The sequence below is a fragment of the Pinus tabuliformis genome, chromosome 3_1, assembly GCF_031772625.1.
Source record: "Pinus tabuliformis cultivar Carrire ecotype Pingquan chromosome 3_1, CPIR1, whole genome shotgun sequence".
NCBI lineage: Eukaryota > Viridiplantae > Streptophyta > Pinopsida > Pinales > Pinaceae > Pinus > Pinus tabuliformis.
The window spans coordinates 714,380,117-714,402,685 of NC_142301.1; the positions used below are offsets into that span (position 1 = coordinate 714,380,117).

General features: G+C 37.3%; 1 protein-coding gene across 1 annotated transcript; it reads right to left on the minus strand.

The window, feature by feature from the left end:
- Positions 1–1,442: 1,442 nt before the first annotated feature.
- On the minus strand, positions 1,443–21,475 carry LOC149189245 (UDP-glycosyltransferase 85A8-like). The gene is made up of 2 exons (XM_089413173.1): positions 20,875–21,475; positions 1,443–2,678 (listed from the first exon to the last, which is right to left on the minus strand). The coding sequence occupies exons 1-2, from the start codon at positions 21,413–21,415 to the stop codon at positions 1,714–1,716; spliced, it is 1,506 nt and encodes a 501-aa protein (XP_089269299.1). The 5' UTR covers positions 21,416–21,475; the 3' UTR covers positions 1,443–1,713.
- Between the last annotated feature and the right edge of the window lie 1,094 nt (positions 21,476–22,569).

Genomic DNA, 22,569 nt, shown 5'->3' on the forward strand with positions numbered 1-22,569 from the left:
GACATATAATGACCCAAAAATTAGGCATTGATAATGAAATTATTGAAAAGTCAAAATAACAAGAAAAATCAATTTAAGATCTCAAACTCTTTTCATACATCAATATTGGCTATTCTAGGATTAGATGTAGTTATTTAAAATTATAATGTTGAGATAAACTTTATTGGACCATCTATTTTAAGTGTCTAATGAAAAGAACTTAATATATAACAACATTCTAGTTTATCTTGTCTTCGCAGCTTGAGTTGTTGGGAGCTAGGTGTGTTCTTCCATCTAGTTGGGTTCAATACATTGTGATGAGGCTAAAAGGGTAGATGTGCCCACTGGGTTCAAATCCAAGGGACATGTTTGGCCCATTGTGATAAGGCTAGAAGTGTAAGCGCCCACACCATCCAAGGGACATGTTTGGCCCATTGTGATATGGCTAGAAGTGTAAGCGCCCACACCATGAACGATGTTTCTCAACAATTGCTAAGTCACAAGTCATTGCTATATTTGACTTGTAGACATTCTTACAAACAATAATACATGACTACACAACTAGAGTAAATGTCTTCCACCTAAAAATGTCATAGAATATCCTCACCAAAACCATTCAGAAGCAAATCTTAAGTAAACAATTAATAACTACCTAACTACCTAACATATTAAAAAAAGATCAATTTCAAATTTCTTCATCACTAAAACTCCACCTATAAATAATAGAAAAGCATTGGTTCTCATTATCATATCCAAGATTTTGACATGTCGAAAAAGGGGAGGTTGATTAAACTTTCACTATAACCTTTCATAATAAAATTTTCCATGAACTACTTGCACGAAAAAATAACATCTCAACTATTTGCTTTCATGTTAAAATAACATTTTAGGTGATGGATTTGCCACATTTATTTCTATTAACTACATTGGTAGGCGTGATTATTTTGAAACAAGATTTCCAAAATTTGAATTTAATAGTTTGAATTTACTTATCAATAATAATTATTAGATGGATAATATGGGTTTAATCTATATAAAATATTTTAAAATATTTTTAGTAATATACACAAATCAAAAGTGATTATTGTCTTTTTAAATTTTTTAATAATCAATTTTTTAATTTTTTAATTAAATTAATTAATTAAAAAATATAATATAAACAAGTTTCATGGCTTTAAAACACTTTGAACATACAATATTTTAAATCATCATATCAGATCATAATATTACAGCAAAAAATCATAATATTAAACCTTTATATTACAACAAAACCTATTTAAAATTAAAAATCTCATAATTAAAAATAAATCTCCTTATTTAAAATTTTGACCATGGTATCTCCATATGATACACGAGAGTTGGAACATTTACTGGATCATGTGATGGACAACTAAGAAAGCCTTAAAATTAATGAAGTTATTTATAGTGAGGCTGACCATAACATTTATGTGAGCCATATATATAACATAAAATGTCTATTAACAAAAAAAAACGTTAAAAATATATTTTTCAAAAGCCAAAAAATTCTTTTGTTGAGAAGAGTATTACGGGCATTCACCCAGTGAACACAGAGGAGAGTGAAACATGAGAGGCTTTAAAGCCCTCCGCATCCCAGTGAACACAGAGGTGAGTGAAACGGGAGAGGTATCCAAAGATTCAGCACAAATTTTGATAGTGATCATCACCTTATTCTCAAATCTCCATGTATTTTTATGGCATATTCTGAAAACCGAGTCACATGGTTTCATTTTCGGATTGGGCTGCTTTACTCATCGTCATCATGTCTTTTACAAAAGTGTTTAAATTCAGGAAGGAAGATCCTCCGGGGAGGATGGACTTCACTGCGGACTCCTTCAGCCTGAGAACATTGTCTCTCATCTTCTTTCCTTCGGGTGTTGTCATCATTCTCCTCATAACATCCTCCACCTCTTCTTTCATGACCACCTTCTGGTTATCTACCTCCACATCCTGGAAAGCTAGGCCGATTTCCCATACCTCCTTGGCGAATCTGCAGTTAAGGAACTGATCAGCAGCATATGGGAATCCCACTACGGGAACTCCCATGCTCATTGTCTCCAAGGTAGAGTTCCATCCGCCGTGTGTGAGGAACAATCCCACAGAGACATGAGCAAGTACTTTTGACTGTGGTGCCCACCTCACAAACAGTGCCCGCTCCTTTGTTCGTTCTTCAAAGCCGTCGGGTAAAATCGCAACCTGGCCTGCTGCGATATCGAAACAAAGAACCCACAAGAAAGGTTGTCCGCTGCCCTCTAGCCCTAGCGCTAGCTGTTCTAGCTGTTGCTGTGATTTCGCAGCCATGCTCCCAAAGGAAACGTATATAACTGATCGCGGTTGTTGCATATCGAGCCATGTGAGGCAGCTTTCCTCTTCCTCCAACAGACTGCTGCACGAACACCTTCCCTGTAAAAAATTGGGAAGAAAAAGAGGTCCAATGGCCAAGGCAGGACAGCCATTCAAAGAGAGTGCTGTTATTGCATCCCTCCCTTCGAGTTCCTCGAACGTGTTCACTAATACATAGTCGCCTTTGCTTTGCTTCTGTGATTCGTACAGAAAGATATTTAAACGAATGCCCGAAGGATCGTGGTCTGCTTTCCGGTAAATCAGGTCGGTTGGCTTCAATGGTGGGATGTTGCCCGGAAGGCAAGTGATGAGTTTTTCTTGATTTCTGGCTTCCCTTACTGAACAAGTCACAAAGAGAGTATAATCAAAGATAGTATAATCATTATCTTTTTCAGAGCAAATGAAAAGCATTTAGGTTTCTACGAGGATTAGCTCGATATACATCGTAAATACATAAATCCCAAAATGATTACTGTAAACGTGAAAAATTAAAGATAAGAGTAATAATCAATCCTTTCTTATAAATTTATTTTAATTTTAAATTTAGTAGATAATTAATATTAATTAAATTAATTTATGTTTTTAAAAATCTGGATAAGTCGAATAGAAGAAGATTCATAATTTTGTATCCTTAAGTCACCCAAAACTCACTTTATAAGACAATCGAAGATGAAAGTAATAATTAATAATATTAATTTTTTTAATAATAAATAACTTTGTTGACCTACCAAGTTAATAAATAGAAATTAATAGTTTTTTAAGTAATCAAAAGTTTATTTTTTAGAAGGGATTAAAGGAGAGAATAATAAAAAATAATTTTGGAATAAAGATTTTTACACTTTACTCATTTTCAAAGATGGTAAGTTTGAAAATAATAAATTAATAAATCATAAATAAGGGTGTGTAATCTTTAGCCATGAATTTTCAAATTTACAGTTCATGAAGATCGAATTTTTAAATTTGTGATCCATGAAGATGGGTCAAGAGTTTCTCCATGCATTTTTTCCTAAATTTTTTTATTTTTAATAATAAATTATTTTTAATAAATTTATTTTTATTTTAAAATAATTATCAATAATAAATAAATTATAAAGATAATATATGAGATTACTATTATTAATATAATATTATTACATTTTTTATCTTGAAATAATGGGAAGCTAAATAAGGACATTATAATTTATTTAGCTGTGATATTTCACATTGTGTATGCATATTATATAAAAAAATATGTCAGTTAAATTCTAATTTATTTATTTTAATAATAAATAATATTCTTTTTCAGCTTTTAATTTGTGATGACCTAGTTGCATTTGCAATGACTCAGTGGTAGATTGACAATTCCCTAATTGTTAGATTGCCAAATCCCTAATTACAAATTCCTCTCGTAAATAAATAATAATAACAAATTTAGAAAACAAATTTTACTTAAAATGTTAAAATTCAAATAAATAAATAATATATAAATTTTTAAACATATAAAGAACAAAGAGAGTTAAATATTACAAAAGAAAAAAAATTGGAAAAAACATTCAAATCTAGTACAAAATAATGTTTTGATACCATAGAATTTCAACATTTTATGTTTATATCTAGCAAGACAAAGTGTGGACCTCTATCATATCTTCCTCCATGTAATAACCAAATTTTACTTTTAATGTTATAATTAAAACATTAAAATATAATATTACAACTCACATCTATATATTTAAATGAATAAATAATCTCCCTAGTTGGAGTGAGAGATGATAACCAAGCACTGATGGGATCCGTGCCATGGCCAGACGAGTAATGGGAAAGGACAGTGGGTGGTCGATTGCCGGCCCTCGCACCCTCGCGTTCAAGTGCAAGGTGGCAAAGTGCATGATAGATATTAAATGGGAATGAAGTGATCAATGAGATATCTTATCATCGAGATCTTTTGCAGCAAGCCTAACTTGGTTTGGAGGTATTGTTTCAGGGTCGATTGCAATCTCCAGGTTGCCCATGAAGGCATCTCAACAGGTTAGCCATCCAGGTGCAGATGGCTTCACCCTCTTCCCAGCAGACGACAGTTGCGGGTATGTTAACTCTGCATTATTCATTCATGCCCTTATCCCTGAGATTCTCTACACTCTAATACCTTGCTAGAGCCATGTCTTTGAGATGATGTCTTGGGTCAGAAAGGAAACATTTCATGAAATTAGGGAGGCAAGAATAGTTTACTCTGATGGGTTCTTTGAATATAATAGAAGTATCTATGTTTGTTATGGAATTTTGCTTCCTAGGATGTGCATGCATTTTTGGTTTGAACAATGGAATTTGGTGTGCACTTCTTGCATGGGAGATTTTGTCTATTATTTAGTATCTTTGATGTACCTATTGCCTAATATGAAAACGGGGTACGTCGGAAAGGAAAATCTTGAATGGACATTGGGTATTGCTTCAAGAATGCTCGAGGAGCCATGGGTTGCCGTGAAAGGCCTGTTTCAACAAACCCAGTTCATTATCTTGGTGAAACATATGGTTTATAGTCTTCATGCTCATAATCATGTTGTATTCTGTTGTTTCAATTCTACATATTCGAACTCTCATTGTTTGCGTCAGGACCCTAAGCAAGGTTGTCTCCCCGAGCTAGTAGTCTTGGCTTTTGATTTCAGGTTATTCCATTACCTTTGTGGTTGGCATAACTTCAAAATGGCTATTTTTTTCTTTGATAGAGATAAATCGATAAGGGGAGGCTGCGAGAGGAATTAGGATAGTGGTCAGAGGTAAGGAGGAAGCCAACACCAAGCACGTCCAGCTAGGGGACGGGGTCGTATATCCAGCTCATTTCTAACTCGAGAAGCTTCTCCAGCCTACCATGCCAATACTCAACCACAAATTCGCCAGCTAATTTTTGAGTGGGAAGTTGATTTAAATCAATAGGATGAAATAGTGGATCTAGATATGGAGGAATGGCGGGATCTTATGACGAACCTTGGATATTCAAGAGGCTACTCCTCTCAATATCAATAATTTTTTATCTTTATTGGTTGATGAAGAATATCATGGCTAGAGCCTTGGTGACTTCCTCTACTAGACCTTCCAAGGCTAAAACAAAATTCTAGGAAATTCACAAGGAATTTCAGCTCATTCAATCCCAGATTCAACAACAAAATGCCTGCCTTGGTCGCATAGAGAAGCATTTTCCATGCCTCCCTTAGACCAAATTGTCAAGTTCTAGTGCAAAAGACCCAACACGCATGAACTCATCCGACCAGTAGCAGCATGACTTGCATAGTTTGGATTTTTACATTTTTCTATGTATAAATGAATGATTTGCAAACTTTGATGTTTTGTCTTAGTTATTTCGTCACTAGGAGAATTAAGGACAGTCAGGCCTATATAGCTATGATATATAGTCTCAAACTCTTTTGTTTTTGGATGGCTTATAATGCGGTAAGGTGGCCAATAAACCTGGTTTCCCAATGGGCAGGTTGAGGCCAGTTAACCAAATAGATATGAATGTAGAACCTACTTGTTTTTCTTGAAAATGAATGAAAAAATTCATCCAAACTTACACACCAAAAAATAAATAAATAATCATATAAAAAATATGTAAAATACAATAAATTTTAAACATAAACATCACATATTCATTTTTGCACTATTCCCCATAAACAACGCAAATAAGTATTGCTAAAGAGAAATAAGAATAAAAAACATTCCAGTCCTGCTTAACATTCAAAACCACTTTATTGGAGTATGAATTAATGTTTTGATATCATTGATGGTAGAATTTCAAGATTTTATCTTCATATTTAGCGGTACAAAGTGTGGGCTTCTATCTTTTCTTCTCGTGTAATCTTCTTCTTCTCGTGTAATCTTTCTCTGTCATGGAATCTCACGAAATGCAGTGACATAAGAAAGTTATCGAAACGCATTGAATATTTTCATCGCGAGAGGACACAACTTGCCTTCCTCTGGTAAAAATCTTTTGGATTCAGCAATGTAAATCATGATAGTTAAGTAGGAGCCGCTAAGAATGAAAATATAACTATATTGTGCACTAACTCTTTGCAATGAAATTCGATAATCACGAAGTCAAGGCATTAAAGAAGCATGCAGAGGTGGAAGACCTAAAAAGGCACACAAAGAAAAACCCTATTAGGAGAAGCCATCAAAGAAATCATTGTGCATGAGTTTCTACAAGTTTAAAAATTTTCCTCAGAGAAGCATGTCTGTTCGACACAAAGTCCTATTTGTAGATGAGTAGGCAACCAGAGTTATGAAGTTAGACATATGATCAAGATTGTTGTGGCCATTTTTGTGCTTATATGAAGCTAATGTAGATCCTAACTATTCATGTAGCAGACAATAAGACAACATGGAAAGTCAAGGAGACATTTGCAACACAAGTAGTCAAGTTCAAATACCTTCATCGGCATATGCGTTGTAAATCTTAAGGTCTGGACATAAAAATACCTCGAAACCAGATCCGTTTGGTCTATTGCAAAAGGCACAATAATATCTTTTCATACTTTTATTTGAACCTAAACCAATTCTTAATGGAAATAATTCCATCATTTCCACATGATTTGATTCGATTAAAGCCCTTGGCATCATGATTAACCTGAAAGAAATAGGCTTTCAGTTACATTAACAAAATAACAAACTATGGTAAGATTAGGTTGAAAGCTGGGGAAGACTTTAACTATCAGGGTAATAATATACATTTATATATCTATTAATTTTTATTAATTTATATAACTATATTATGAAATTCTATGAAAATTGGTGATTCCTATGAAAATTGGTGAGTTCTAGTGGTGAGAAATTTTCATGGGCAACATGGGACAAATGTTAGGAAAATGAAATGATAACAATTTTTTTTAAATTAAAATAAAAAATACTTTAATCATTTATAAAGTTAAGCATTATAACTTGCCATGCTTAGTCCAAAATTAATCATAGTCAATAGGAAAATCGATTCCTAGATTCCTACCTAGCTAAGGACTAATAACACAGAGAAATTACTTAAAATGACATGCCACAGGAGAGATATTGCAAAGAAAATAAAATGCAAATAAAACATTATATATATATATATATATATATATATATATATTAGTGTAGTGATATAAATAAAATGGTTGGAAAATGTTGATAGGTATCAATCCATGATAAGCATACAAACACTTATTTATGATATATTCATGTAAACTATTACACCCATATAAATTAAATGGCTAGTAAATGTTAATAGGTATCAATCTATGATACACGTTAAAACACTTACTTCACGACACATAATTCAAAAAACAAATAAGAACTATCTAAATTAAATTATTATAATTATTAATTATAAAAACAATTAATACATGATTTAAACAATATTCGTAACCATAGATATTCATCTCACTTTAACATAGAAATTCTTGACATGTAAATAGATTTTGATACAATATCATGGCTTATCAATACCACATGCCAAATATGACACATTGATATGACGTTTTCTTTTATTAATTAATTTGAGATAAAAAAAATAGAAAAACATAGCTAATTTGGAAATAAATATTAATCCTCAATCTATGAATACAAATATGAATGTTCTAGCATATTCTCTCGAGATTAAATCTCTTCCAACCACCTAATAATTACATATAATTGAATTAAAATTTTGGAAAGCCTATTCCGAAATAGACATGCCTATTGGCATTAAATGTTGGTAAATGTCCATAGGCATCAATCCATGATAAACATCCAAACACTTGTGATACATTTCAAGTTGCCAAAACTTAAAAAATTAACTGAATTATAACTTTACATAAATTATTACTATATTAATTATAAAAGGAATTAATATACAAATTAAAATTTATACATTAGAAGATAAACATGTAACAAAATTCTCAATCATGGAGATTCGCCCTCACTCATGAGATTCTTAATTTTAAATAGAATTTGTTGCAATACCATGGCTTATCAATAGTGCATACCCAAAAAACCTTTAATCATTTTAGATGACACCAGCTCATATGAGAGTTTTTTAATTAATCAATTTAATTAAAAAGGAAAAAAAGGAATAACTATTTCGGAAATCCTTTGATCTGTGTATACAACTAAAAATATTCTAAAATATTCCATAAATATTAAATCCATATGAACAATATACCATCTACTGAATATTTTTGATAATTAAATTAAAACGAAGAATAGGGTATGGAAGTCGGTTTTTTTTGGAGAGGCTGGGAGATGGCGCGCACTCGTGAAGGCCTTGGTTAACCTAGGGTTTCTTCCTGAGCTCTGCAGAATTCCGTCACGGTTTCGACAAGGCGCACTGTACACCCTACATCGTAGCAGTCTACACCCGTCGCTTTCGGAATATGACCTGTGGTAGGATATGGACGATAATATGGAGACGGAAGCGGTTGATTATTCTGAGGAGCCTTACCCGGACAGAGTCATCTTTGATAACCCTAGTTTCACTCCTGCCCCTCCGATTGTATCGACTTCGTCGTTGGCTGGCCCGGAACCGTCTCATCGACCTCCCGTTGTTTCCCTACCGCGACACAGCTCTGTCCCTCCCCTCATCGGGTCTCACCCTATCGAATCTCCTAATTTCGAAGTCCCTCCACTCTCTCCGGGCACCCTACACATTCTATCCTCTCACACCCCTCCCTCGCCCTCTTTTGACCCGCTTTCCTCATCTTTTTTTACTGCTCCTTCTGTCAATCCTCCGGTCACTGCAGCGGCGCATACCTCTTGTGTGGGAGCCCGACCATCTGGGTGTTTCGAGACTCCTGCTGTCAAGGTTAAACCAGCTAAACAGTTCCCTCAGGAAGGCGTACCAAACCCCCTGGTGGACCACCCGTCTGCTCCCCATACCAGCAAAAGGAAGTCGAAGTGCATCAAGGCTACCTCAAAGGATATCACCATCAGGTTCGGTGAGACCTCGGCAATAGGCGATTTTGCAATCATGGCAAGCACTGTGTTGGTGGGGCATGTCCGGGGACGGGCATATTCGGCCAATAGGCTGACACAATGGGTGAAGGAGATTTGGGGAGGTTTGCTTATTGATCTGCCAGAAGTCCATGTCCTGCCAAGAGGTTGGTTCTCACTACATTTCTCAAAGGAAAGTTACACGGACCTGGTACTGGCACATTGAAATGGCCCCGGTCCTCCTCAAGAGGTGGAGTCCTTTATTTGACCCAGAACGTGAACAAATTGGAGCTGGACCGATTTGGGTGCGCTTGCCGGGTCTTCCACTGCAGTTCTGGGGTGAAGAAGTTTTCATCAGGATTGGTAATGCACTGGGTACATATCTAGATCATGACCGCACATTTGTGGAATCAAGAAGCAGGACCCTCGCGCGTATATTGGTTCACTTGGATACCCGTGAAGGGCTGGAGGAAAAGATAACACTACAGTGGGGGAGATACATCAGAGTCCAGATACTGGACTACGAGGGGGTCCCGTTCCGTTGCAGGCGATGTCACAAGGTCGGGCATCTCTACAAAGACTGCCCACTCAACCGAAAAGCTGAGGACTCCCCGAAGAACACTCCTGCACCTTCCAGGGCTGCTTCACCGGTCTCCTCGCGCCCCATTCCTACTGGTCCGTCTCCGGTGGCATCCTCACCAGCGGTTGACCCTGGACTCAGGCACTCCTCGCCGCCGATGACCAGGGCTCGCTCTGCAGCTGAAGCAGTTTCAGCCTCGGGTACTCCTCTGAACCCTCCACTCTCTTTTATTGATCATATTATTAATGATACAGGTGCCTCTTTCCAGACATCTATGGCTCATTGTACTATGTCATCCCCTCCCCTCATTGCCTCCACTGGCCCCTCATTGCTCTCTCCCTCCTCATCTTCTTCCCCCCGACCATCCTCCGAGGCCTCTCCCCCTCATCCTTACTTCCTTCGGTCCAGATCCCATTCCAAAGATTTGTCGGCCCACCAGTCTGGTCTTGGTATCTCTTTCCCCAGAGCCGCCACCCTGCCTACCAAAGGCAGGAAGTCTGATCTCTCAAAGGCTATTAAGAAAGAAGGGGCGGAGGTCATCTCTGGTCGTCAATCCACCATTGACGGGGTCCTTAGAGCAGGATATACCCCGTGCAGTGTTCCCCCATGAAGTTTTTATCTTATAATTGCAGAGGGTTGCCTCTCATCGAGATTGAACCTATTGATATCATCCTGCTACAAGAAACTCTTTGCTCGGCCGATCAAATCTCTCAATCCTTTCAATCCTTGACCCCGGGTTGGTCCTTTGTAGCCCTCGATGCTGCTGGTCGATCCGGAGGACTAGCCATTGGATTTAACCCTCGCTCCATTAAGGTTGAAGCAACTTGGGGGGGGTCGGGTTTTTTGGGTCTAGACATTTTCACAGCTGATCTGGGCATGAATCTCAGGATTGTGAATGTATATGCCCCTTGTATTCAAAGAGAACAATTTTGGCAGCGACTCTTACATCTCTCCCTCATGGATTCGGAGCAGACAATAATCGGAGGAGATCTCAATTTTTCATTGGGATACAGGGAATCATGGGGATCGGCGGCACAAATCGACTCTATCACAGATTATATGACTAATCTGTTAGAGCAGACAAACTTTGTGGATATCCCCATGCATAAACTCCTTCCTACCTGGAGGAACAGGAGGGTGGGCGATGCAGCATTGGCCCGTAGACTTGACAGATTCATCATGAAAGATTCGCTCCTTCATTAGTTGCATCATTACAAGCAATGGGTGGGCACGGGAGGCATTTCGGATCACGCGCCTATATATCTGGAAATTCAGGGGCCTTTTAAGAAACCAAAAGCCCCTTACAAATTCAATCACACCTGGCTGAGAGACCTGTCATACATTAAGATGGTCTCTGAATATTGGACTGCTCATCCCATTAATGGAGCAGAATCCCTTGCAAAAGGGTTCTGCAAAAACCTCTCTGAGATCAAGCACCTCTCCATTAATTGGGCCAAGGAAAAGCATGCTCGGGAAACCTCTCAACTCACCCATATTGAATCAGAGTTGAGCTCATTACTCGATGATCGGGGCCTGGGTTTCATCACAGCAGAGGACAAGGGTCGACTGATAGAATTGGAAAACCAGAAGGCTAATATTCTAAAGGAGCGCGAAGAATCCCAGAGATTGAGTAGAGCTATTTGGTTAAAAGCAGGGGACGATAACTCGAAGTTTTTTCACAGCTATGCCAAAGGTCGAAAGGTGTCCAACACCATTTGGAAACTCCCCACTCCTGAGGGAGACATGGCTGACTCTTTTAATAAGCTTGCCCACCTTGGCATCACACATTTCAGAGATCTTTACAAATGTCCCCGTGAAGCAAATCTTCCTGATATTATCAATGTAGCGAGACATTTTCCGAGATTTGTTGATGAGGATGATGCAGAAGAGCTAAATGCTCCGGTTACTTCTGGGGAGCTAGAAGGTATTTTAAAATGGTTCAAAAAAGATAAGAGTCCAGGCCCGGATGGATGGACCATTGAATTCTATTTGGAATTTTATGAAATCCTGGGGCAGGATCTTCTGAATGTCGTGGAGGAGAGCAGAACATCGGGGTCCATCTACCACGCCATCAACTCGACCTTCATAGCTCTCATTCCAAAATCTGACTCCCCATCTTCTTTTGATGATTATAGGCCTATCTCTTTGTGCAACTGCCTTTATAAGATCATTTCCAAGACCATTGCCAACCGCCTCAGACCGATTCTCTCCAGACATATTGCCCCACAACAATTTGCTTTCCTCGAATCCAGACAGATTCATGAAGCCATAGGTTCGGCTCAAGAAGCCATCCATTCTATCTGGTCCAAGCATCTCAAGAGCATCATTCTCAAGATTGACTTATCCAAAGCTTTCGACCGTGTCAGTTGGCTCTATATCAAGATGCTTCTTATCCATCTGGGATTCCCCCACATTTACATCACTTGGATTATGGCCTGTATTACATCTCCTTCCTTCAGTATTCTCATCAATGGCTCGGCCTCACACTTTTTTCACTCTGAAAGGGGACTGAGACAGGGCTGCCCACTGTCTCCTCTACTCTTCCTGATTGTCATGGAAGGTCTCAGTCGGCTCATTGCCTCTGCAAAAAGGAATGGCGATATCTGTGGTCTCCGGATCTCAGATGATTGCTCTCTCACTCATCTACTATTTGTGGACGATGTACTCATTCTGTTGGATGGAAGCATACGGGATTCCAGATCTTTTTCCAAGATTCTTCTTCTCTTCTCCTCCGCTACAGGTATGCTCGCAAATCATTCCAAATCCACTATCACTTTCACTCGCACATCGGTTCATGAATCACATTTTGCACAGCAGGCTTTTCCCTACAGCATTCACCCCTTGGATAGGGGCCTCAAATATTTGGGTTACTGGCTAAAACCTACTTGTCAAAGAATTGCTGATTGGGTTTGGCTGGTTACAAAGCTGGAGAAGAGACTCACAGTATGGAGCTTTAGATACTTATCAAGGGCAGGCAGACTGGTGCTTATCAAATCAGTCTTGGAGGCCACTCCGGTCTTCTGGATGGCACTTGCATGGATCCCGCGGAACATTCTAGCGCGTATTAAACAACTCTGTAACAGATATCTCTGGAATGGCAATCAGGACAAAAGATTATTTACCTAGATAAGCTGGCAAAATATAGCGCTACCTAAGAAATGGGGCGGATGGGGGCTCAAGGACCTTCCCCTCTTTGCTCAAGCACTTGCTGCAAAAATGGGCTGGTCACTGATGACAAGCCAGAATCTTTGGGCACAAATATCATACCATAAATACATTTGGCCTCAGAGCTTATTGGACTGGATCAGACTTCCATCATGGCAGACGACGGGATGCTCATCGGTATGGAAGGCACTGCTCCATTCCCTTCCCCTCATTCGAGACAATTTGGTTTGGAGAATCAATGATGGCTCGCTGGGTAGGATTGGACAAGATCCGTGGATAGGAAGTGGGGGAAGACACATACTAAATAGAGATCTCATCAGGCACCTACATGCACGAGAGATCAGGGTATTCGCACACATCGTTGATCAACAGAACACAGACATTTTCTCACAGGCATGGAAGTCGGCTCTACAACTCGACCTCCCTCCACAATGGCATCAGGAGTGGCTTGAATATACCTCAGCATTATCTGAATCGCATATTCGAATCAAACAGGGGCCTGATGAATTAGTTTGGTGTTTGGCAGATAATGGTATATACACACCAAAGCCAGGCTACTGTTCCCTCATTCAGCATAAAAAACCTGATCTGTCTTTGCACTGGTGGCGAGACATTTGGAAGCTTACTGCACCTCCGCGTACCAGACTTTTCTTCTGGTGTGTTCTTAAGGATATAGTTCCCACGGGAGAGCACCTAACCCATAGAGCGATTTATGGGCCATCTTGGTGTATATTGTGCAAAGAGGCATCAGAATCAACTGTACACCTCTTCCTACATTGCACAGCAACCCGCTCTCTTTGGCAAAACATTTCCACATCTATAGGCTTTGCTGGGTTTTGGACTGGAGACGATATACAAAGTGCATGGGAAGATTGGAATCGTAGTCATCCGGGATCAAAGCTACTGAACCTTCCCTTAGTGGTCAATTGGCATATATGGAAGGTCCGCAATAGGTACATCTTTGATAACATGGCTGTGTGTTGGCCACGCACAGAAGCTGGCATTATCTCCTCATACTTTGAACTGCCCGACCCTACTCCCCCTAGGGAGAGACGCATTCAACCACCCCCCATCATAGACAAATCTGTCCCATGGGCCTTCTTCGATGGGGCCGCGAATCAAAATGGCTGTGGGGGTGGCTTCATACTCCACATCAATGAACACCACAGATACAAAGTAAAGCTGGGGCTCGGTGCGGGCTCTAACAATTTTGCGGAACTCATGACCCTCCGCCACTTATTACACTTCTCTCTGGGACATCAGTGTTTAAATCTTAACATTTTTGGGGATTCAAAGAATGTTGTAAATTGGTTCAATCATTCTACAATATGTCACATTCACACACTCAACAACATATTGTATGAAACACATACTTTCAAGGCAGCATTTAACTATATCTCTTGTATCCACATATACAGGGAATATAACTGCAGCGCTGATCAATTATCCAAGGAGGTCGTGCTACTTCCCAGAGGAGAATGGTTAATACTGGAGCAGCGAGGGACTGAGGAATACCGCTATTACCACAGGCCATATATAGACCAGCGATATCAGAGGGACAATAGTCCCTGATCTAGCAAATGATTTAATGACAAGATCTGAAGTATAAAATTTTTTGTAAATCTTTTTGATATATATAGAAGGACACATTGATAATGGACCCTGCGTGGTCATGTACAGGCGTTTTTTAACTAGACTGTTAAACTGACTATATAAACAACATTTTTGTATTATCAGCCAGATCACCCTGCGTGGTGTATCTGGATGGACGGCACTGTTTACAGCATATGCTACTGCATTTACAATATATAATTTTCTCTATCTTAATGAAAATTACGGATTTTTCCAGTGGAAAAAAAATTAAATTAAAATATTGGAATTCTTGTTCCAAAATAAACACACCTATCCATGTAATAAATGGAAAGAGGTATGTCATAACCATTACCTAAAATTCTCTCCTATCATGCAAGCAAGTAATGGAGGGATCATTTTATTATGAAAATATACAATGAACATTTAATCAACCATCCCCTTATTCAAGCATTGGTGGGAATATTTTTGACATGTCAAGATCTTGGATATGATGGTGAGATTTAGTGTTTTTTTTATTTATAGGTGGAGTTTTGGCGATGAAGAAATAAGGAACTGATCTTCTAATATTTTAGGTATTTTCTAGGGGTTTATTTAAGGTATATGGTTCTTAGTGGTTTTGGTTAGGATATTCTATGGTATCATTTTGTGGAAGGCATTTACTCTAGTTGTATAGTCATGTATTATTGTTCGTAAGAATGTCCACAAACCAAACATAGCAATGAATTGTGACTTAGCAAGCATCGAGACATGTCTTTCATAGTGGGAGAATTTACCCTTCTAGCCTTATCAAAATGAGCCAATCATGCCCCTTGGAGATGAACCTAGTGGGTGCACCTATTCTTCTAGCCTCATCACAATAGGCCAAACATGTATCTCGGAATTGAACCCAGGTAGATGGAAGAACAAACCTTTCTCCCAACAACTTGACTTGCTAAGACAAAAAAAAACTAAAATGTTGTTATGTATTGAGTTCTTTCCTTTAGAGACATAACATAGATGGTCCAACAAAGTTCATCTCAACGTTATAATTTGAAATAACTACCTCTAGTCCTAGGATTTAAAGGTGGAGCATACATTGATGTATCAGGAGAGTTTGGGATCTTAAATTGACTTTGAGAATTTGTTTTTCTTGTTCTATACATACTATTTCCTCTTTAATACTCTTCTTTTGATATTGCAATTTCTTTGTTGTTTTTTTGGTGATTTCTTACCTCTTTCTTTAGAGCTCTATGTATCATTGATTAAATTTTTATTTTATTGTTGTTTTGACCTAGCATATTAGTGATTTTATTGCCAATGCCTTAATTTCTATAATCATAGAAATGAAAATATTTTTGACTCATTATTTGTTTTCATCTCAAAATACTTGCATCTCAAGAGATTTGATCCCTCTTGATGCTTGGGTGCGTCCCGCTAATAAGGAATACCACTGTTTGACCTGCTACTAGAGGAATATTGAGGTGTCAATCAATCCTCTTCATTCTTTTGTCTAGATCCCTCAGATGCTTGTGCAAGTGTTCAAGAGAGCACATGATAACCATATGATTTTCATAGGTCTATAATGTGCATGTAATGATTGAGCCTACCCCTTGTGTGTCTTGTATATGGGATCCAAAACCACATTCAATCATCACCTCCATGTTTGAGAGATTAGTCCTATGAGAGGATGATTCTCCCTTAGATCAAGAGATTCCTTCCTAAAAGTTGGCCAGTGTAAGCTCCCGATACCAAGATGAAAATCCTTCTAACATATGATGCATACAGGTGTGGCCTTAATGGACCCACTCTTGATAATAATCAACCTCTCTTTGAACCCAATGATGTTGTTGTGGTATGTTGGTCCTCCTAGGAAAAGGAATCTAGACAATGAATAGTCTCAATCCCATGTGTGAGAGTTGCAAAGGTGCAAGCCCAAAAAATATCCAGCTTGAACCAAACCTCAAAGTCTCCCTGAAGTGAGAAAGGGACTATAAAATTCCACCACCCACAAAATGTTTACCAAACTTACAACACCAATAGAGTCAATAAACCACCTAAAAATCCACCTTTTGATAAAGCAAAATCCTACATGCCAAAAGTACTTTAACTCTATTTGTAGAGAGGGTGAGTTAATAACACTGAAAGAAGACACCAAACAAGATAGGAATTTGAGGCTCTACCCCAATAATTTCCCAAGGAAAGAAGGAAAAGGAACTAAAAATGAGCAACAATAGATCGAACTATCGGCTACAAGTTCCCCAGCCAAAAAATCCTAGCACAAGTATCAGAAAACCAAAAATATGGAACTCCACTCAACATGAGATAATCTCCAGGCAATAAGAGAACCAACACTGGTCATATATGGTGGAGGACGATAATGGAAAGCTTAGAATAGAATTGGGGGAATGGGCTTAACAACTCACTCTAATATTGTCAAACAACAAAAGGGGAAATCTCCACTTTGATAAACCATCACGAGAGAGTGAGGATATAAAAGGCAAATACCAACAATCTTGTTTATACATAACACAAAGCCTCTTGTAGTAATTCCAACTTAATTGAAAGGAAGGAAAGTGAGGGATAAACATAATGATACCAAGTAGTTGATGAAGCCACATTGATTGAAGGGGGACATCAGTTGCATGCCGGAAGTAGACCAGCTAAGGGGTTGGAAACACTACCTTGTACGTGCCTTCCTCTTGCTTGATGTTTAGATTCGCTAATCACTCGCCAGGTCGACACAACCTACACCACTTGCTTCCCTCTGTATGTAGCCAAGCCTCCAACATTCCATTGTTTTGAATTTAACAAAATGGGTGAAATTATTGCCTCTCCTGGCATCACACAAATACAACATCTTCCCTCACCAACCACAACCTATCGTCTTCATCTTCCAATTGAGGATGAAAACTTTTGCTGAATATCCAATATTCTCATGTGTTATGTGCATTGAACTTCATTAGGGGTAGGCACCACATCCCCTAACTGAATTTCTAGGTTGGGTGGCATCGTCTAGTGCAAACCCCCTGCCACATTTGTCATCCCATTCAGAGTAAAATAACATAAAAATTAATTAAATCATAACTTTATTATTATTATTATTATTATTATTATTATTATTATTATTATCATTAAAATAATTAATATATGAATTAAATACATATACATTTAAAATCATGTAACAAGTATTTTAAACCATGGAGATTCATATCCATTTTATCATGGAAGCTTGTTACAATATTGTACATTGATTTATCAATACAATATTGTGCAAAAAAACATAAATCATTTCACAATGGAAATATTTTATATATAATTTAATCTAATTTCATTTTACAATACTTTTTAATTAAATTGAAAAACAGAAACATATAACTACATTTGAGATAAACTTTAGATCTCTATTACTAATATTTAAAATATTTTGTGGAGAAACCATGTTCCAAAATAGACACATCACTCGCAATTTTTTTTTTATCTTAAATTTAATAGTTTTAGATTGTATTTTATATTTTAAATTTATTTTTTTTATAAAGTTTTAGAGATAAATGTGAGATTTAAAAAAAAAAAAATTGAATAAAAGTAATTTTTTAAAAAGGAATTTTTTCTTTTCATATTTTTTTTATGAATCTAGTTAAATATTTATTAATACAACTGGAAAATATATTTATTAATTAAATTAAAATTAATTTAAATAAAATTTAATTAATTGAAAAATTAAAATAACAATAATAATAAGAAGAAAAAGTTAAGGTAGGGAGGCATGTTTCTACCATCCTACTACCTCATGGGCTAGCCGGATATAGCTACACACCCCCTTAAGTGTTTAATATATGTCATGCAACATACACCATTTGGCATAATGCTCCATGGTCTCGCAATATCAAAAGTTAATTCCTACAAGGAGTTTATGTTAATGGGTTTGGCAAGAAGTATGAGCATATCTGGAGGAGTAAATGGAATGTGTACTAGTTAGCAAGGGGAGCCTATCCATCTACGCTCTCACACCAAATAAATATTCAATTGGCAGTGGGAGGAAGACATTTGTTTTCAAATCATAATACGAGAAATCATTATTTGGAATTGTACAAGGTGTGGCTCTGGTGTATCTTCTTAGGAATGGAGGCAATCCAACAACCCAGAGCTTGTGGTTTCTTCTTCTTTAACATCCATCACGTGAAGATTGGCATTCTCCTCCTCATCATCAATTATTTAGGGTGAGAGTTAGCCAAACTTGGGGTATCTTCCTTGAGGATACAAAGAAGAGTTAGCTAATACAAGTGGTTTCCCTCACTCTCCTTGTGGATTATGCGCAATCCAAGCTTGTGGGTGGTTTAATGGTAGACGGTTAGTGTTAGAGGTGAAATTTCCATCCACCCTGGGTTCTCAAGTTAAAATTTATCGTTTCCCTCAGTGTCAAATCAACTCCAAGCAATAGTAGTCCGGGGTGGCATCAACAAGCAATTAGATTTTCCTTATCAACTTGTAGTTCGAATAGTCCATCTGTTGGCGACTTAGTCTCCTTTGCTGCCCCTAGTAGCAACTCAACCAATTTGCACTCTACTCAAGGTTTTTTAGGATTCTTGATTGGCTAGCATCTTTGCACTATGCAGGGCCCTCAAGGCCTCATTAGTCCTAAGAGACCTAGCCCCCTTCACTCTTGTTATTCTCTTGGAGAAATGACAATCAGTTGATCGTAGCTTAACGTGGCAACTTGTTTGCAGTGTTGACTTGCTTTGTCAATTGATATTCATCACACCCCAACATAGAGCAAGGGTATGTTGGGGTGCCACATATTACCAAGAACGTGAGCGTTCAAGGGTGCAAATGTAGGCTGAGGGTTTGACATCCAGATATGGGGAGCTCATTCCTCAACTGATTCAAGAGGAAGTTGCCCACACAAAGCATGAACTAGTTGATGAAAGGTGGACTCTCACTGATATAGAGGTTTTGGCAAAGGTGGAAGACTAGGTTCTAAATGCAAGACATACTAGAGGCTGCACAACTAGTACACATACACTATTGATTTTTATTGACACTTGAAATTCCATTTGGGAAGAGTTTTAGTTGATAGGAATGAAATCAAGGAAGACTGGCACATGATATCAATGGATCAAATACTCATATGTCTAGAGAAGCAAATGGGAATCACCATGGATTCTAGTACCTCTCATTAAATGTCTTGTAGTACCTCTGATTAAATGTCTTGTAGTTATCATGTTTTTACTTTTTGGATGTTTATATTGTGTAGGTTTTTTTGGCTCAAAATTAGTTGTAGAGATGAAATATTTAGTTATAGTATTTGTGTTTTCATGATTCTGATCATAACTCTTTCTTCTTGAATCAATTTAACAATTAAAATTTTGTATTTGGTATAGTTTTTCCAAATCAAAATAAACTTTTGAATATATATATATATATATATATATATATATATATATATATAGTGTGGGTTTTTTGGCTCAAAATTAGTTGTAGAGATCAAATATTTAGTTATATTATTTGTGTTTTCATGATTCTGATCATAACTCTTTCTTCTTGAATCAATTTAACAATTAAAATTTTGTATTGGTATAGTTTTTCCAAATCAAAATAAACTTTTGAATATGAGAAGAAAAAATAGTTATTAGGTGAAATTATAATTAAGGTCACTGAGCTGAGATGCAATGAGCCTCTCTGCTCATTTTACAGGCCAATATGATGTGTAATGCAAGCCCTATGTCATCAAAGTTGAAATTTTGCAAAACAAATCTTAAAAAAAAAATTAAATACCTATACAAAACATTTAAATTATATCAACCCCATAAAAATAAATTTAAACATGAAAATTAGATCCCTCAAAACTTATAAGACTCAGGTTAGATCCATATTTAAAATAGATCTGTGCTAATTATTCAACCATTCTTGCAAAACAGTAACATCTAGGCCGATGAATAATAAATTCACAAAACGTAACGCGTCCTGCGATGAATCTTTCATGATCGTTGATAAATTCTGTAAAATAAAATTCTCAAATATATAATTAAAATGAAAAATAAAACGACGCTGTGTCCCGAACGGAAGAAACAATTCGAATTAATACCTAAATAAATGGATACCTAAAATTATTTATAGTTATCCCAGTTTAAATTGAATTTACGGAAATGGAGAAATAAAAAAGAATATGTATGGTATGTTTGGGAATTTTTCACAACTTTGCTCTGGTGTACTTTTCTATTTATCCAATACAAAATATTCAAAAATTAAATTCAACGGACGAAATGTTCAAAAAAAAATTATATTCGATATAGACTGCAAAGAGAAAGACATACCATTTACTGGAATGTGTCCCTCAGAAAGAAGCAAGTTGGCGTAGCATTGAGAAATGGAGGCAGCAGCACATAGAGGCCAGAAGATAACTCTGGGCAATTTCATATTTCTCGCGACTTGCTCCGTGCAGGACATGATGGCGTCTGTGATAATGAATGTGATGGGTGGAAATGATTGTGAATTTCCATGAGCAGTAGTAATTAGGAGGTCCTCCAAAGCTGGGCCTAACTTTTGTAGCGAAAGAAGTAACTCTGTCGTGTTGGAGGTGCGGCCATGGTTGGACGGTAGACCATCAGGAATTGACAGAAAACGAATTCTCCATTCTTGCTGCTCCAAATCCAGATCGCCTTTGCAAACAGGGGATTTAGCTTTCTTTGAAGCTTCCACCATGCGTTCATGTATCCACTCAGTATTGACGAAAGTGACAAACACTCCCCTAATAGCCAACAGCTGCGCCAATTCCGTGAGAGCGTTGACATGACCCTGTGCAGGAAATGGCACAATCACTGCGTGCAGATCATGTTTTCCCTTTTCATTCATCATATTGATATCAATATTGCCAAACTTTATTCGTTTCTCTTCCCTTAATCCAGCACCACAGTTTCATGCTCTGGATTTGAGCTGCCAATTATGCACCTACCACTGTTCTTATTGAGTCCATCTCATTGTCAACGACCTAACCAGTGATGTCAGTATCAGATAATTGCGGTCCATGTCTTGTTTGGTCAGTAAGGTTACGTTATTGTTGTGCACTTAAACTTAGTATTTGTGCCAGCAAACTTTCCTTTCGTTTCTGCAGGATAATCTCCTTTCGTGGTAATACTCTTTTCCAAAGCATAGCTGGCAGCATATGGTGCTATTTCTTAACACGCAACATATAAAACAAGGCTGCATATCTCGCAGGATCCGCGACTCGTGGATTCAGGAATATGGCACACTTTTTTAATGTAAGCTTGGTGGGGTTACATTTTATTATGTTTAATATTGAATTGGTGCACGATAATCTCCTTCGTGGTAATACTTTTTTCCCATGCATAGCTCGCAGCATATGGTGCTATTACTTAACACGCAACATATAAAACAAGGCTGCATTGCTCGCAGGATCCGCGACTCGTGGATTCAGGAATATGGCACACTCTTTTAAGGTAAGCTTGGTGGGGTTACATTTTATTATGTTTAATATTGAATTGGTGCACGATAATCTCCTTCGTGGTAATACTTTTTTCCCATGCATAGCTCGCAGCATATGGCGCGCTATTACTTAACACGCAACATATAAAAGAAGGCTGCATTGCTTGCAGGATACGCGACTCGTGGATTCAGGAATATGGCACACTTTTTTAAGTTAAGCTTCGTGGGGTTACATTTTATTATGTTTAATATTGAATCGGTGAAGGAATTTGGTACATAAAATTATTTTGATATTGATATTGATGTTTGCAAATAAAACACTTCTTAGTTTGAAGAGCTCATAATTTTACTTAGGTCATAATTTTACTCAGAAAACATCTTAGTTTGAAGAGCTCATAATTTTACTTAGGTCATAATTTACTCAGAAAACATTAGAAATTTTAGTAAGGTTTAGAAAATTTGGTAGAGATTTTTCAAAATTCTGGTTACAAGATTTTAGGTGAAAGGGTTTTAATGATGTTGAATTCATTTCTATCGTTAAAAAATATATTTAAATTTTAGGTGAA

Excerpts from the sequence above, each read along its gene's own strand:
- LOC149189245 (XM_089413173.1), bottom strand. The coding sequence starts at position 21,415 with ATGATGAATGAAAAGGGAAAACATGATCTGCACGCAGTGATTGTGCCA. Across the intron at positions 2,679-20,874 it reads GGGACACATTCCAGTAAATG|TAAGGGAAGCCAGAAATCAA; the intron begins GTATGTCTTTCT and ends TGACTTGTTCAG.